Consider the following 17,500-nt stretch of genomic DNA (forward strand, 5'->3'; position numbering starts at 1 on the left):
TGAGAAGGTCGCTTTCATACAAAACCGGATATACATTTTGGGGATCTTTTGTTTGCGCTTTAGATCATGACACTCATCATTCTAGAGCTTGTGACCAGCATTAGCACATCAAAGAAAAAGAGGATATCTATGGACAACTGCTTCGAAACCTCCAGCTTCTATATCCAGACCATGAATTCATATTCATACCAATAATAATTGGAGCACTAAGTTTTGTTAATAAATGCTTAAAGAATCTGGATAAACTGGGATTTTCAGAAAGAGAAACTGACCGGCTGACTCGTACATTACAAGTCCAATCTGTGAGTGGAACAGTAAAAATATGAAAGGCTTTTCTCAAGTACCAAATGTGAATTTGTGTGTGTTAACTACATCTCAAAGATGGAGCCTTGTATGTTTGTTGGAAACCGACTCCCTCCTCAGTGGAAGATTTACAATAGTTTAAAAATAGAAGATACATACATACATACATACACACTGATATATATATGTATATGTAGTTCATAGAAAGGCGGTAACACTGTAAATGGGTGTAACTGACTAACGTAGTTCTGGGGCCCACGTGATCGACTAAGACCATTGAATACGATGCTCCAGCGTGGCAGCAATCCAATGACTGAAACGGGGAAAATAATAAAAAAATTAAAGATTACCTATGTATGTGTACTTTGTGTGACTGTTAATATCTGTAAGGGTGTATTTAAGTGTATGTATCTTCCTAGTTTATGAGTATATATATATATATATATATATATATATATATATATATATATATATATATATATATATATATATGTTACATAGACATGTATGTGTACAAGTTATGTATGAGAGTGTATATTTGTGTAGGCGTGTATAAATAATGTTTTCTGACGGATGTGAAAATAGGTGTTAATTATGAGCTGCGTATGTGCTTATAGAACTGTTTATATCTGTGTATGAGAACGTATTGCGGGTATTGCGTGTACACACAGACCTGCACACGCACTCACACATACACACATACACATGCACACACATACTCATACACATAGACGCACACACACACACACACACACAGTCATACACACACTCATACACACACACTAACACACATAAATAAGGTGGGTCTGTGAGGATTGAATAGTGGGTGGACAAAGAGGTATTTTAATAAAATGTAGACGGTTTCCAACACTATAAACTTGTTAATCATCTTTATAGAAGAAGAATTATATAGGCATAAAATCTATTTTGCCATTTCATTAATAAAGAGGAGGGACGGCTAAATAAATATAGGTGGGTGGCTGGTTTTTGTCATCTTCAGAATCACTGTGTTATGTATGCTATTGTTGTTATTTAACATCAGGTCATCATTAACTGGATAGGTCTATAATCAAAAGGATTCTAGTCTTGACTGTGATGTCCTTTATACACAGACTGTATCTGAGACGGTGGAGGCGCAATGGCCCAGTGGTTAGGGCAGCGGACTCGCGGTCATAGGATCGCGGTCATAGGATCGCGGTTTCGATTCCCAGACCGGGCGTTGTGAGTGTTTATTGAGCGAAAACACCTAAAGCTCCACGAGGCTCCGGCAGGGGATGGTGGCGAACCATGCTGTACTCTTTCACCACAACTTTCTCTCACTCTTACTTCCTGTTTCTGTTGTGCCTGTAATTCAGAGGGCCCAAGCTGAATATCCCCGAGAACTACGCTAAGGGTACACGTGTCTGTGGAGTCCTCAGCCACTTGCACGTTCATTTCACGAGCAGGCTGTTCCGTTGATCGGATCAACTGGAACCCTCGACGTCGTAAGCGACGGAATGCCAACATGTATCTGAGACGATATTCATTCATTATTCAATGTTTACTACTTTTAGGGTGTGATATGGGGGAGGGGGACTTAGCTGGTATGTCGTGCAGGTTTAGAGATAACGTTGAGATAAGTATTGCAAAATCACAATATTAGTGTGTTTTTGAGCAATATGTTTGAGAACGTGTGTAAAAATTGTTTGCATGCGTATATCCATGCAGTACAATTCAACAAGTTTAGAATAGTTGGTTTTTACGTGGTCTGTCGGACGTGGTCATGATGAAGTACTCTTTAAGCACTATGTGTATTTGCTATTTTGTTATGTGTGTGTGTGTGCGTGTGTGTGTGTGCGTATGTGTGTGTGTGTGTGACATTGGCTACTTTACCATTACTTGAAGCTGCTCGCTGGATAAACATTCAGCATACGGTATATCATCAAAGAATATGTGAAAATGCTGATAGAATTATCGTCCATGTTCTGTATCGCAAGTTAGTGTGCTGTAAACTTTAAGTTGGGCCTGTCTGTGTACACCCCGGTTCCTTTTTGCGGTTATGGTTTGTGAACGAGAATTTGTTTTCGTGGTGGCATATAAACAATATCTCAGTTCTTTTATTTGAATATCGATTCGATTGGTTATCATGTGGAATATTTTTGTAGTGCATAGTTGGCATTGCTTCTTTTGTCCATTTATGTATGGTGCACTAAATGCACACATTTAAGGTGCTCACATTTATGCACTCAATGAATAAGCAATTGATATTTAAGTGGTCACCATATCAGTATTTTAGGTAAGTATAATACATATATAGAAAAGGCTCCAGTGTTCTTTCCACTTCCCTGAACATGAACATATGGTTGAGTAAAGCTTTTAAAGCTGCTTCCACTCATATTGTTACAAAGTTTGTTTCTCTGCTACGCGCCAACGGCGTTACGTTTCCCCCATCTGCAATTGTTTTCGTTAAGCATTTCTCATTAAGGAGGTATGTCTTCTTTAAGTTACAAATACACTCGATTTCCTGGATGTCTTTTGTTGATTGGTCCTTTAAAAATAACTCACCATTAAACAGTCGACATTTTTCGTACAGCTGTAAGTTATTTCGGCGGTGTTTTGTTAAAAATTTGTGGTACTTACCGATACTTATGATGTTGATATATTAAGGCTAAGAAATTCTCCACTTCTTCTGATCCCAAAGTCATATACATTGGGTCAATTCAATCGACTAACACCTTCCTTAAAAGTCGTGAATTTATGCTAATATAAGAAATCATCCTCCTCATCATCATCATCGACATCACCATCATCATCATCATCGTCATCATCATCATCATCATCATCATCATCATCATCATCATCATCATCATCATCATCATCATCATCATCATCATCATCGTTATTTTATTAGTAAGATGGCAGACCTGACAGAGCCGTTATCACGCCAGACAAAATGCCTGGCAGATTTCTTCTGGGTTTACGTTGTGACTTCAAATTCTGCCGAGGTCGACTTAGTTTTTCATTCTTTCGGGGTCTATAAAATAAGAACCGGTCGGGTACTGGGGTAGATGTAATCGACTAGCCCCCTCTCCCAAAATTTCAGGCCTTGTGGCTATCGTAGAAACAATTATTACTAGAAGCGGGACACGTGGAAATTCCACGTTGTAAATCAGCATGTTTAAAAACATTATGTTAGAATACTAAACGTAAGCAAGGAATTAAAAAAAAAAAAGTCTTTTGAAATCCTGTCATTTAATCAAAAATGTACTTTTAGATATAATCGGAATAAACTTACAAGGTATTACTTATTTACCTTCTTTTAATATAATTGAAAGATATGATGTGCTTTCTAGGTTAAAGAAATACAAAATTAATTAAAAAGATAAAACTTATATATGTATGTGTGTGTGTGTATGTATGTATGTATATATACACACGTGGAGGTGCAATGGCCCAGTGGTTAGGGCAGCGGACTCGTGGTTGTAGGATCGTGGTTTCGATTCCCAGACCGGGCGTTGTGAGTGTTTATTGAGCGAAAACACCAAATGTTCCACAAGGTTCTGGCAGGGGATGGTGGCGAACCCTGCTGTACTCTTTCGCCACAGCTTTCTCTCACTCTTACTTCCTGTTTCTGTTGTGCCTGTAATTCAAAGGGCCAGCCTTGTCACACTCTGTGTCACGCTGAATATCCCCGAGAACTACGTTAAGGGTACACGTGTCTGTGGAATACTCCGCCACTTGCATGTTAATTTCACGAGCAGGCTGTTCCGTTGATCGGATCAACTGGAACCCTCGACGTCGTAACCGACGGAGTGCCAACCACATTTATACATGCACACACAGATACACATACATACATACATACATACATATACTTATTGTTATATTTTGAGACCTTTTCTGTTTTGCCAAATAAACACACGCACCGTAGATTCGTTCTTCATCTCAGATTTATCACTGTTCTTATTTTGTGTCCTTCGTCTGGAAATATTTCGTCACACATCTTGTGACCTCTTCAGCGACTCCTCATCCCACATGTCTTCTGTTCTATTTAATTCATTCTGTCGTTCTATGGTATGTATCCTTATTTGGGCATGTGTTTGCGTCTGTATTTGTGTACGCTCGTCTGTGTATGCATACATACTTACACACACGCCTGCACACACACACACACACAAACACACACACATTCACAAACATCACACACACACACTCATATTCAAACACAGATACAGGCGGAAACGCATGCGCAGATAAAGATACACACCATAGAACGGTAGTATGGACTTAACAGAGCAGGAGACACGTGAAATGGAGAGTCGCTGAAGAGGTCACAGGACGTGTGACGAAGGTCTTCCAGACAAAGGACCTGACAACAATAATAAGAACAATAATAAGTTTGAAGTGAAGAACCAATTTATAGTGCGTGTGTTTATTTGGCAAAAAAAAAAAGGAAAATGATCATCATAGGCGCAGGAGTGGCTGTGTGGTAAGTAGCTCGCTTACCAACCACATGGTTCCGGGTTCATTCCCACTGCGTGGCACCTTGGGCAAGTGTCTTCTACTATAGCCGCTGGCCGACCAAAGCCTTCTGAGTGGATTTGGTAGACGGAACTGAAAGAAGCCCGTAGTATATATGTATATGTATATATATATATATATATATATATATATATATATATATATATATATATATATATATATATATATATATATATATGTATGTGTGTGTATATGTCTGTGTGTCTGTGTTTGTCCTCCCAACATCGCTTGACAACCGATTGTGGTGTGTTTACGTCCCCGTAACTTAGCAGTTCGGCAAAAGAGACTGATAGAATAAGTACTGAGCATCAAAAGAATAAGTCCTGGTGTCGATTTGCTCGACTAAAGGCGGTGCTCCAGCATGGCCGCAGTTAAATGACTGAAACAACTAAAAGAGTATCCCAAAATATCACGGTATCTGTTTCAACACATAATTTCATATTAGGAACCTTACAAAACAAATACATAAACATAGAGATATATATATACATATGTAAACAATAAGGGTGTGGTTGTGATTCATTTAAAAACCACACATCAATAAAAGGAAATTTCGCCAGTAATTCATTGAGATATGCTCGTTCATTTCTCTTTTCGCTCATTCTCTTATATTATTAGACCAGGAAATTCCCACAAACATCTATAGTTACTACGTCATGCTAAAGAGAAGGCCCCCCTTTGATCCTTTGTCTACAAGAAATAGTAGCCAAATGCGTTTGCTCGTTGGAAAGTCGATGGAAGCTATATCATAACACACACACACACGCACACATATATGTATATGTATATACTTATATGTATGTAATATAATTTTTCTGAATCTTCTCAACTATATCATAACACACACACATACATACATGCATACATACATGCATACATGCATACATATATATATGCGAGTAAAAATAAATACAAAAAAGGTGTTTCTTTTGTATGATTGTGTATAGAGGAATATATTATTTTGTTTAAAAGAGTTCCAACACTGTCTGTTTTTTATGTTTTATTTATATTCCTGCAGAACCAATGTGGGGTATAGAATATGGAATATACAATATATAATATAATATACAATATATAATATAAAATAAAATAAAATAAAAATGGATGGCACCATGAAATAAAGTATTGAATGTAGATGAAATATTGAGTGTTCAATATAAAGGATCAAATATATAAATATAAATATAAATATATAAAGGCGACTCGAGTTTCAGGGCTATTTCCCTTCGTCATGGCCGACACAAACATACACGCACACAGGCATGTACATAAATTTGTATATTTTGGTTGAGTCTGTTTTTTGCTACCCAGGAGGTTGGCCTGTGCGTTCTCAGGGTCATGAAGTAAGTTATGACTCACACACACACGCGCGCGCGTGCGTGGAGCATTTGTATGTATGTATGTATGTATGTATGTATGTATGTATGTATATAAGATAGTTAATCTCCTTTTTGTTTAAACTCGGAACGTGGCTGAAAATTACCAAGCACTTTATTTCTTACCAAAACTGAGAACCACTAACCCAAGTTTACTTTCCCCCATTCCGATGTACCTCCCTCGCATATTGTGACCCACAGGCATTGCACTAACTACTTTCTCCCTATCTCTTCCTTCCCAGAACATTTGCCATCTGGAATTGCCTTTCTAGCCATGTTACTCACGAAGCCGTCAAAGTTGAAGCCGACAACGGAAACCATTAACCCCGTTAATATCGACCGTCCAGTAGGGCCAGAGTTGGCTATGGGCTCAGGCCTTTCCCCACTCCGGCTAAATTATCGAAAATTACAGCACTTTTCTGCTTCTATCGTCTTATCGCTTTGTGATAGAATTAATGATTTCTAACGTTGATGTAACGTCAGAAAATTTTAGGAGAAGAATTAATGTCCCTCGTATTTAACTGGCACTTATTTTAACAATCCAACTTAACCCTGTGGGATGAAGAGTAAAATCAATCCTGTCCTTTTAATTCAGTAAAAAATCCGCAACTCTTTTAGTTTTGAAAAATCATATCAGTAAGGCACATGATATATAAATGAATATCAGCATGGCCGCAGCTCTAAACTGAAACTATAAACAACAAACAAACATACATACATACGGGTACAAATTTGCATATTTGTATGAGTATAGATACTCACACATTCATGCCTATGTATGAGTATACTTACATACGCATATATATATATAAGTATAGACACTGACACATACATACTTATATATAGGAATATAGAACTTCACAGACATACGCATAATTTGTATGAGTATGAGTATGAATTTGAGTACTGACTTACATTCACCAATGCACAAAGCTTTCGCTGTGTAATGATTGAGCCATTCGGGTGTGGTTGTGATTCATTTAAAAACCACACATCAATAAAAGGAAATTTCGCCAGTAATTCATTGAGATATGCTCGTTCATTTCTCTTTTCGCTCATTCTCTTATATTATTAGACCAGGAAATTCCCACAAACATCTATAGTTACTACGTCATGCTAAAGAGAAGGCCCCCCTTTGATCCTTTGTCTACAAGAAATAGTAGCCAAATGCGTTTGCTCGTTGGAAAGTCGATGGAAGCTATATCATAACACACACACACACGCACACATATATGTATATGTATATACTTATATGTATGTAATATAATTTTTCTGAATCTTCTCAACTATATCATAACACACACACATACATACATGCATACATACATACATACATACATACATACATACATACATACATACATATATATATATATATATATATATATATATATATATATATATATATATATACACACATACATATATGTATGTAATATAATTTTTCTGTATCTTCAGATTTTTCAATATGCTAGGCCACTCGTTTTAAATTGATATTAATCAAATTGATATTCAATTTTTCACCTTTATTATATACTAGCAGAAATACCCGGCGTTGCCCGGGTTAAAGAGAATAATGAAATCTAAAAACGCCGTCTAGACTACGCATCATCTTTATATATAGAGATGTATATACACACACGCACCCAAACACACGTATATATATGTATATCAATATAAATATATGAAAGTCAATGAAGTTTCGTAAAAGAAGGTGATCATGTACATACTTTCTTGCTGTTGTGATTATAACACCTCATTGTAAACTATGTTCCTTGTTTTCCCTTGTGGAGCATATACAAATAGGTTTTTTGTTGCTGCCCACTCTTGAGCAGCCAACATACAGTTGTCCATGTGAGAAGCAGGGCTCTTCCAAGAGTAGACCAGCTACAGACAGTGTTTGACCCTGATAGTTGTTTATGGACATGGCAAAAGTCACACGAAGGGGGAATTGTAGTCTTCTGAATGTAAAAGGAATGTCTGCTCCTGATGGAGTAAGAGGAATTCTTGGAATAAAGACGTCATCCCCTTTTGCACATCCAGAAAGAATGGTAGCCTCGATAACGTGTGACATCATTTTCTAAATAATGCTCATCTGTTATGTTCGGGTTAAAATTTCATCAACATCAAAAATATATGAATTTTCATGGGAGTTATGGCCGTTATGCAAAGAATATAATTTCCAAATTTCATAAAGATCCATTCAGTACTTTTGACGTAGTTTTGGATAAGAAAACAAATGACTAATGTGTGTGTTTGTGTGCATGTGTATGTGCGTGTGATGGGTGTATATATGTATAGATATCTGTATGCATGTATATATGTATATATGTGTACATATTACATGTACATCTATATATATATATATACATCTACACATATGTATACATATACATGTATGTATAGATCTATATATATATACATATACGTGTACATCTATATGTATACATATACATCTCTCTCTCTCTCTCTTTCTCTCTCTCTTTCTCTCTTTCTCTCTCTCTCTCTCTCTGAAAGTATCTGTCATTACAGTATCGAAATGGTGTACATATACATGTATATGTATACATATACATCTCTCTCTCTCTCTCTTTCTGTCTCTCTCTTTCTCTCTTTCTCTCTCTGTGAGAGTATCTGTCACTACAGTATCGAAATGTGATTGTTTCAGTTAGTGGAATACTTTCATTTTTAAAGTGAAAGTATTTGACATGAGTGTTTTTGTTTCACTTTTGACACGTAATACTTAAATAGTGGAGGAAATATTATGTTGCCGTGTGCTCGAACTCTGCAAGAAGTTAATTTTTTTTTTACTAAAACACAACTGGAACCCTAAGTAAGGCATGTGCAAAATTTGAATGAAATTGGTTGCGTAGTTCTCGAGTTTTAGGGATTCACACAGACAGACAGACAGACAGACAGACACACATTCTCATTTATATATATATATATATATATACATATATATATATATGTGTGTGTGTGTGTGTGTGTGTGTGTATACGTGTCAAAAACTCTCGAAAGTCTTCTTCTGGACTTTAGTATTACCAGAGAGAGAAAGTTAAAAAGTTGAGCAAGAATAGAGAAGTCAAATGGAAGGTACTGTTACATCCCAACAAGTCTTCCTTAAACTCTTTCATCAAGAAACTATACAACAATCTAGCGTTTAAATCAATGATCACCACACAAATCCCCAATTACTCAGACTACCAAAGGCAAATGCTATCTTCTAAGATTTCCTCCATGACCTATATAAGTATATTCAAAAACATGCTCAGTCATTCAGGCCAAGCTCTCCACTTTCACCTCTCTCTTTAAGTGGTACTTAAAAATGTCGATGAGTATATAGCAGCAGTAAAAAAAACATGTTCTGCAATTATTCACTTAGATTCCTTAATCTTGTCAGCTATACTTTTTCGTCACAACCACAAGGCAGAGTTTTGAGTCGTATGCTTAGTCCGTCTTTTGGCTTAATCCCATCATCTGACTTCTGCTAAGTTCACATTGTAGCGAGTATTTGGGTCAGGTCTCTAGTCTGAGACCCTAAAAATGGGTTACGAGCGCTACCCTCCTGTTATGATTAAATAATTAAAAAAGAAAATATGAAAGAAAGAAGGAAGAACAAAATTATCTTCATTAATTTCCCAAGAAGATGAGGGTTTCATACACGACTAGAAGGCATCGGTTTATAAAGATGAAATGAAATATCTACGACAAGGAATTAAAACTATGTTGCAGAATCTATGTTTTTATGAATAATATTGACTACGTCATACTTGATGAGTGGCCAAAAAGGAAGAGGTTTCGTCACAACATCATGTTACTTTCATTTTTTAATATTATTAGCAGCAGAATTCCACCGAGGTCTTTGCTTTTCATCCTTTCGGGGTCGGTTAAATAAGTACCAGTAACGCACTGGAGTCGATGTAATCTATTTAATCTCTTTGTCTGTTCTTGTTTGTCCCCCTCTATGTTTAGCCCCTTGTGGGAAATAAAGAAATAAATATTATTAGGAGCAGAAGTGAAATCAATACAAAAATCTCAGACCTCTGAGTAATAATGATTTCATCTGAATCAGAACACGGCTCAATATTTTGTGGGGAGGAGAGAAGTTAACACATAAAGCGCGACGAGCTACGATCTTGACCGTCAGGTACAGGTCAACAGGCCACGATCCGATCGTTGCCCAGATAGACGCATTTAATTTATAAGCGTTTGTTGGGGGTCTGATGTAATTCAAAGGGTCAGCCTTGTCACACTGTGTCACGCTGAATATCCCCGAGAATTACGTTAAGGGCACACGTGTCTGTGGAGCGCTCAGCCACTTGCACGTTAATTTCACGAGCAGGCTGTTCCGTTGATCGGATCAACTGGAACCCTCGACGTCGTAAGCGACGGAGTGCCAACAACAACAAAAACACGATGTCACACAAACGCTCCGCCCCCCCCCCCCCACAGAATGCAAGAGGGCTAATAGTAGAACTAATGACTTTTCGGATTATTTAAAACTTGCCACCATTGTGCATGGTTGTCTCATTTTCATGAAATGTGCTCAGCAGTCCATGCTATGTAAGTGCAAATCCCAGCGCTCCATGGGTTAAGAATTTTGTATCTTGTATATACTTCCTAGATTATTCTCAATGACAATGAAGTCAGATAACTTTAACTTGCAAATTCGTCGCTCAATATCACCCTGATAATTATAATTTTACTAATAAAGCTACAGAGCTACGCATTTTGGAAAAGAGTCATTGAAATTGATTTCCAGAAAAGAGGTGTATTAAGTATGTGAAGTAGTTAGAGATTCTGCCTCTCACTGCGCTCACCATCTTAATAATTGCATCTGATATGAGCCTGTGTTCTGAAATCTGTGGATTATATTGATCTCATGCTAAACTTTCGAGGTACTTTTTCATTCAAGTGTGCCGGTTCGGGTTCGAAAGTCCCGCGGGCTGCAGTTTGTCCATGATTGGAATGAAGATTCCCTTCTCTTGTCAAGGCCACAAACGTTGGTGTTTTTTTTAGCATGAGGTTGATTATATTGATCTAAGTCTTGATTGGTACTTTATTTCATCGACCCCAGAGGAATGAATGACAAAGTTAGCAGGATTTGAACTTAAAACTTAGATGAGGAAGAAATCCTGCAAAGCATTTTGTCCGACGCTCTAATAATTCTGTTCATTCACCTCTTTATGATAATTTAGGCACAAGGTCAGCAGTTTTGATGGGTGGACATTGGCCGATTACATAGATCGAAGTACTTAAGTAGCGTTTTATTTCATTGATCGCCGAGGACGCATGGACTAATGATTAGGGTGTTGCTCGCGAGGTAGCGGTTTCAATTCCTGGATTGGGTAATGAGTTTTCTTGGGCAAAACATTTCATCTCACGTTACTCAGCGATGACTTCGACACCTGACATGCGGTACAATTTTACAAATTGTTCTTGTTCAGCCCCAGATCGTCCCTGGTTTATAATTAATGGCATTAAACTGTAACCATCGAGACATAATACAACAAGGATTACGTTATACAGCCTATTCTGGGCTGCTATTTCTAGCCGAGTGAGCGACTGCATCCAGGCATGGGCAACCTTTTTCGAGAAGCGGGCTGCGTGGGACATGGCACACCGTTAGGTAGGCTATACTATTATAAACTTTCGAGGTAATTTTTCATTCAAGTGTGCGGTTCGGGTTCGAAAGTCCCACGGGCTGCAGTTTGTCCATGATTGGAATAAAGATTCCTTTCTCTTGTCAAGGCCACAAACGTTGGTGTGTTTTAGCATGAGGTTGAACAGACCAGCAATTAATGGCGTTCCAACAAAGACCATCCTACCTTATTCTTTTCAAATTTAGTCTTATGACTACACTCTTAAGAGAGTAAGGTTTGATTTGAAAGAGGCAGAGAAAGGGAAAGAAAGAGGGAAAGAGAGAGAGGGAGGGAGGGAGGGAGGGAGGGAGAGAGAGAGAGAGAGAGAGAGAGAGAGAAAGAGAGAGAGAGAGAGAGAGATTATTATATTATTTCTTGCAACCTTAACAATTTAGAGGATTCACCCTTTGAAAAAAAAAAAGAAAGAAAGAAGATTGTGGGATATTAATATAAGCCAAATGAAAGTGGTTTCGAAACTATGGCAGATTCAGCTTATCCATGGGTATTTTCCCCTCGTTCTCTGGGGGTGGCTCTACGCAGTTGTTCGCCGTACTAGATACAGTACCCAAAATCTCTGACAAATGACATCTTAATTAAAAGAGCAAACTGCGGACACGGATGGACACGAACGGACACGGATGGACACGAACGGATATGGATGGACACAGCCGGATACGGATGGAATAACTTTGTGTATAGGCTTATTCAGTCACAGCGGACATAGGACTAAACAACACCACTCACTACCAGACAGCGAGTCAGCGAGGGAGTAGTTGCCTAGTCATTCCACATGCTAAAAATAGCAGCTAAATCTCTCTTAAATCACATATTACCGTCTTGAAAAAAAAAAAACGGACGCATTGGATAATGTGGTCCCGGTTTCCTGCTACAAGAAACAGCAGGATGGTCATGGTTGGAGTACCTATGATCATAGGACTACATGAACAGGACTAACCTGGGGGTAAACATCAATAACAATTATAATTGTTTGTAACATAGGCACAATGCTTGCAATGTGTACAGAGGTAGAAATGAAGTCGGTTGAATCGACCCCGGTACTTGGTGGGTACTTTAATCTATCGACCTCGAAAGGAGGAAAAGCAATGTTTTTTCATCGGTGGGATTTGAACTCAGAACATAGACGAACGCATCTAACTACCAGACAAAAAAAAAAAGTTCGACGTCAATGAGCATGCGAACCCACCATCCTCAACAATAACGTCGTCGTTGGCACTCCGTCGCTTACGACGACGAGGGTTCCAGTTGATCCGATCAACGGAACAGCCTGCTCGTGAAATTAACGTGCAAGTGGCTGAGCACTCCACAGACACGTATACCTTTAACATAGTTCTCGGGGATATTCAGCGTGACACAGTGTGACAAGGCTGACCCTTTGAATTACAGGCACAACAGAAACAGGAAGAAAGAGTGAGAGAAAGTTGTGGTGGAAGAATACAGCAGGGTTTGCCACCGTCCCCTGCCGGAGCCTCGTGGAGCTTTAGGTGTTTTCGCTCAATAAACACTCACAACGCCCGGTCTGGTAATCGAAACCGCGATCCTATAGCAACGAGTCCGCTGCCCTAGCCACTGGGCCATTGCGCCTCCTCAACAATAACAACAATAATAATAATAACTGATTCTGGTTTTGGCACAAAGCTAGCAATTTTGAGGGGGAGGGCTCCAGTCGATGATATCGACCCCTACCCCAATACTTGATAAATACTTCATTTTATCGACCCAAAAGGATTGAAAGACAACGTGGACTTCCGCGGGATCTGAACTCAGAACGTCATAACTGAATGGCGTTAAGAACACAAAACGAATCGAGCAGTCAATTAGATCGACTCCAGTACTTGTCGGGTATTTTTTTTTTTTTATCGAGCAAAGTTGACTTGGCAAGATTTGATCTCCGGGTGTTAAGAACCAGAATAAGTACCGCAAGGCATTTTGTCCGACACCCTCACATTTCTGCTGATAATGATAACCATAAGTAACTTCCTTAGTTTTTCTCTATTCGGTAATACTCAAGTGCCTCTCTTTACCTTACCCTGCTATGATTACTACTACTTCCACCACCAACGTACCAGCCATTCTTTGTTGTTCTTCCTCTCTCTCTCTCCCCCTCTTTCTATCTCTGTTTCTCTCTCTCTGCTACTGCTATGATTAAACAGTTGCTTGGTACGTCAAACTAGTTGCTCGCTAAGCATCAACAGTTTATATATATATATATTTATATATATGTACATATAAATATATGTATATAGATATATATATATAGTTTATATGTATACATATGTTTTTGTGTTTTGTCTGTTAGTTGCACTGGTGTGTTGTTTCTAATCGAGTCGAGTGATACAAATCGAGTCGTAACTATTTGCAAGAATAGTGGAATAACAACAACAACAAGACTAACAACAGTTACAATTACCATCAATTGATAATTAAAAAAGTATTGTGGAAAAAAATTTTCCAACAAATTATTTTATATCTGACGGAGGAGATATATACGTCTATATAAATCCAAGTCTGAAATATCGAACAACACTTTCGAAGGGAGGGAAAACGTAACAACTATATTGTCACTTGTTATAAAGTTATTTCACGAATTTGAGGGAATTTAACATATCTAGTTGAAAGAGAAAATACTTTACGAAATAGAATCAAAATAATATATAACTAAAAGAAAGAAAAAAAGATACAGTCATCTTCGCCGTCAGCGGATTTTGCTTATTTTCTTTTACTTGATATATTTACCACCGGCAATACAAGTTACCTTTCTCTTTCTACAAACAAACAACTCGAGACTTAACTATGGCAGGTAAGTGAATAATATGACCTACAAATCTGTTCACTCTAACAAAATACACGACCATAAACACTTACAACAGTAAGACACACACACACACACACGTACATATGCGTCCCATTATGTGTGTATATGTATAATATATGTATTGGTACACCGCGGTATGTACGGCTCATTTATTACGACGTGAAGGTAAACTTAGATCTTAGCCTAAAGCAAATATATAATATTATTTAATGTCAGAGTCATATATATATATATATATATATATATATATACACACACACACACACACACACACACACACACACACACACACACACACACACACACACACACACATATATATATATATATATATATATATATGTACATGATGTGTGTAAATAAACATGGAAAATTAGATATGTAGAGAAATAATGCGCCAAAGTGTACGGGCCGTACATTCGTTTGCTCATGCCTCTAGTATACATATACACACACTCATTCACACCTACATACATACACTCACACGTTATATAAATTATAACTGCTTGAGTTGACAGTTCATTTGGGGTTTCGCATGCGATCATCGATATTTTTGTCCCAGATTTCTCAACCCCTTTTACACATATACCCTTACTTTTTTTTTACATATTTAAGATTTCATCATATATTCACTTTAATTTATTCACTACAGTTCTTGTGGTTATTGTTGTTCAATTGGTTTTATTTATTTATTTATTTGCATTTTTTGGGGGTTCATTTTTGGTTTGATATTGTTATTTTATTTTCCATTCATTATTTGTTATTCTGATTATTATTGTCTATATTATTTTCTTATTCACATCTGCACTGGAATTTATTTTAAAGTGTAGCTTTTGTTTATATTTTGCTTTTGATCTGGTAAATTTTCATTTGTGCTACACTTTCTCTCTTCTTTCTATCACACTTTCATATCCATGTTTACGTGTGTGTTGTAACCAGCATGTTTTCAGCCTCCTGGCTGAAAGACATACATACATACATACATACATATATATATATATATATATATATATATATATATATATCTGAAATTGCGTGTATATAAATATAGAAAGCATAGACTGTAGTGTATTTATATAAACATACACACACACACATATATATTATAGTGTGTATGTATAGAGTGGCACATACTATAGTGTTTGTATAAAGTATATAAGACAAACACACTGTGATTGAGAAATTAGAATCTCTTCTTCTGTCTTATTAATTAGATTCTTTCATTAGCTATTTCTTAGAGTGTTTCGTGCTCTTTTACTACAACAATACTGTACTCTCATTAACACATTCCTTTCTCTACTCTCTGGTGTTGTGTTACGGTCGATTTCTACCTCATTTGGTTCAACTGGTAGAGTGGTGGACAAAACTATCGAGGTAGTTAGTCTGTAGGTATGCTCCTTTACACCGTCAGTTCAAATCCTGCCCAGGATTGATTTTTGTTTGTTTTACTTCTTCAATTGATATGTGCCAGCTAAATACATGGATCGATCTAATAGGTTACACGAGTTTTGTTCAAAATGTTTAGTCTAAATCAGAAACCATTATTTCTAATTTACATGGACGCAATTTTGCAATAGTTGCCTATCGAAGTCCCATACCTCATGGTAAAGAGAAAGGGTAACTCTTCCACTCACTCATTCAATTTTTAGTATTCCTGTGTTTCATTCAAGGGAAATTATGATTCTGAACAATATTTTTTTTTGCAAAATTTGAAATTTTTTTAGTGAACATTTTTTGCCCTTCACCTCTGTACCTTTTTTCCTTTCCAATGAAGTGTGGGACTTCGAAGTATAGCTATTTCAAAGCTCCGCCGAAAAGGCATCACCAGCGCCAATTAAAGAGATTATTAACAATGCTATTTACTTGGGGCATTCCCCCATACTATGTATTATTTTTATTAAAAAAAAAAATACTGATTTACACAAAACAATCTATATTATAAGGCATAGTAATGTGTATGTGTGCGTTACATCTAATTGTCTTATACGCATATATCAATAAAAACAATGTTCCGCATTCAGCGAGTTGTGTGAAACATGATGATACTGTCATATTTTTACCTATATCATTACTAAGAGATTCCAGCTAGCTATCCATGCTAGTGCCCGTCACAGTTAACCTACCCGTCTACACGCCTACAATTTGATCCCTTTCCACAATGAAACCCGATCTTGTTTTTGTTCATTGTGTTCGCCTTTTAAACTATTTTGCTTATATTTGTGTCCATCATTCTTCCCTTATATCTTTTAAGTTGTGGTTCATGTTCTCCTTTATTGGTCTTCATCGTCGTATTTGTCGGTTGCTATTTTTATATATCCAACGCAATTGTTTATTTAATGTGCATCATTTTTTGTAACAAGAACATACGTTAATTTTCATACAGAACCATGCGTAGAAACAAATCTATCTATCCACACACGCACACACACACACACACACATAAGGTTTATTTCACTATCTGCTTCTCCAGTGAGGTAAAGGAAAAGTAGACGATAAATCTTTTCATCTACCGTTTTCCAAGAGTTCTTGCCATCTCACACTCTACCCCATTCTGGATTAATCTACTAATTCACCAAAAACCACACACACACAAACACATTCACGCGCACACGCGACCGATTTCAAATGCTTTATTGTTATTTATAAACATCTTTTCAGTAACAGTTTTTGTCTTTCTATTCGTTCAACGGAATATACACACACGTACCTGCGTGTATATTTTTGAATGAATACTCGCTCAGATACGAGAGTGTTCGTTTAACACGCATGCACACACACACACACACACACACAGACGTCTGTGTGTATACATATGTGTTTGT

At 37.2% G+C, this 17,500-nt stretch overlaps 2 protein-coding genes across 7 annotated transcripts in view; one reads left to right on the forward strand and one right to left on the reverse strand.

Annotated features, from left to right (window-relative positions):
- The window catches only part of LOC128248348 (uncharacterized), a 143,115-nt gene that overhangs the window by 46,690 nt on the left and 78,925 nt on the right, over window positions 1-17,500 (reverse strand). The gene's annotated exons all lie outside the window — the stretch shown is intronic.
- Window positions 1-17,500, forward strand: part of LOC106874846 (neuronal membrane glycoprotein M6-a) — a 664,201-nt gene that overhangs the window by 40,420 nt on the left and 606,281 nt on the right. For 3 of the 6 annotated variants that reach the window (XM_089355037.1, XM_052969396.2, XM_052969401.2), the window contains exon 1: window positions 13,999-14,663. The exons of the other annotated variants lie outside the window; for them this stretch is intronic. In XM_089355037.1, coding sequence (XP_089211163.1) covers window positions 14,657-14,663 — 7 coding nt within the window. In that variant the 5' untranslated portion in view covers window positions 13,999-14,656. Of the gene's footprint in view, window positions 1-13,998; window positions 14,664-17,500 lie in introns of those variants that run through there. 6 annotated transcript variants of the gene reach the window in all.

Source organism: Octopus bimaculoides, chromosome 7 (genome assembly GCF_046866305.1).
Source record: "Octopus bimaculoides isolate indiv1 chromosome 7, ASM4686630v1, whole genome shotgun sequence".
Classification (NCBI taxonomy): Eukaryota; Metazoa; Mollusca; class Cephalopoda; order Octopoda; family Octopodidae; genus Octopus; species Octopus bimaculoides.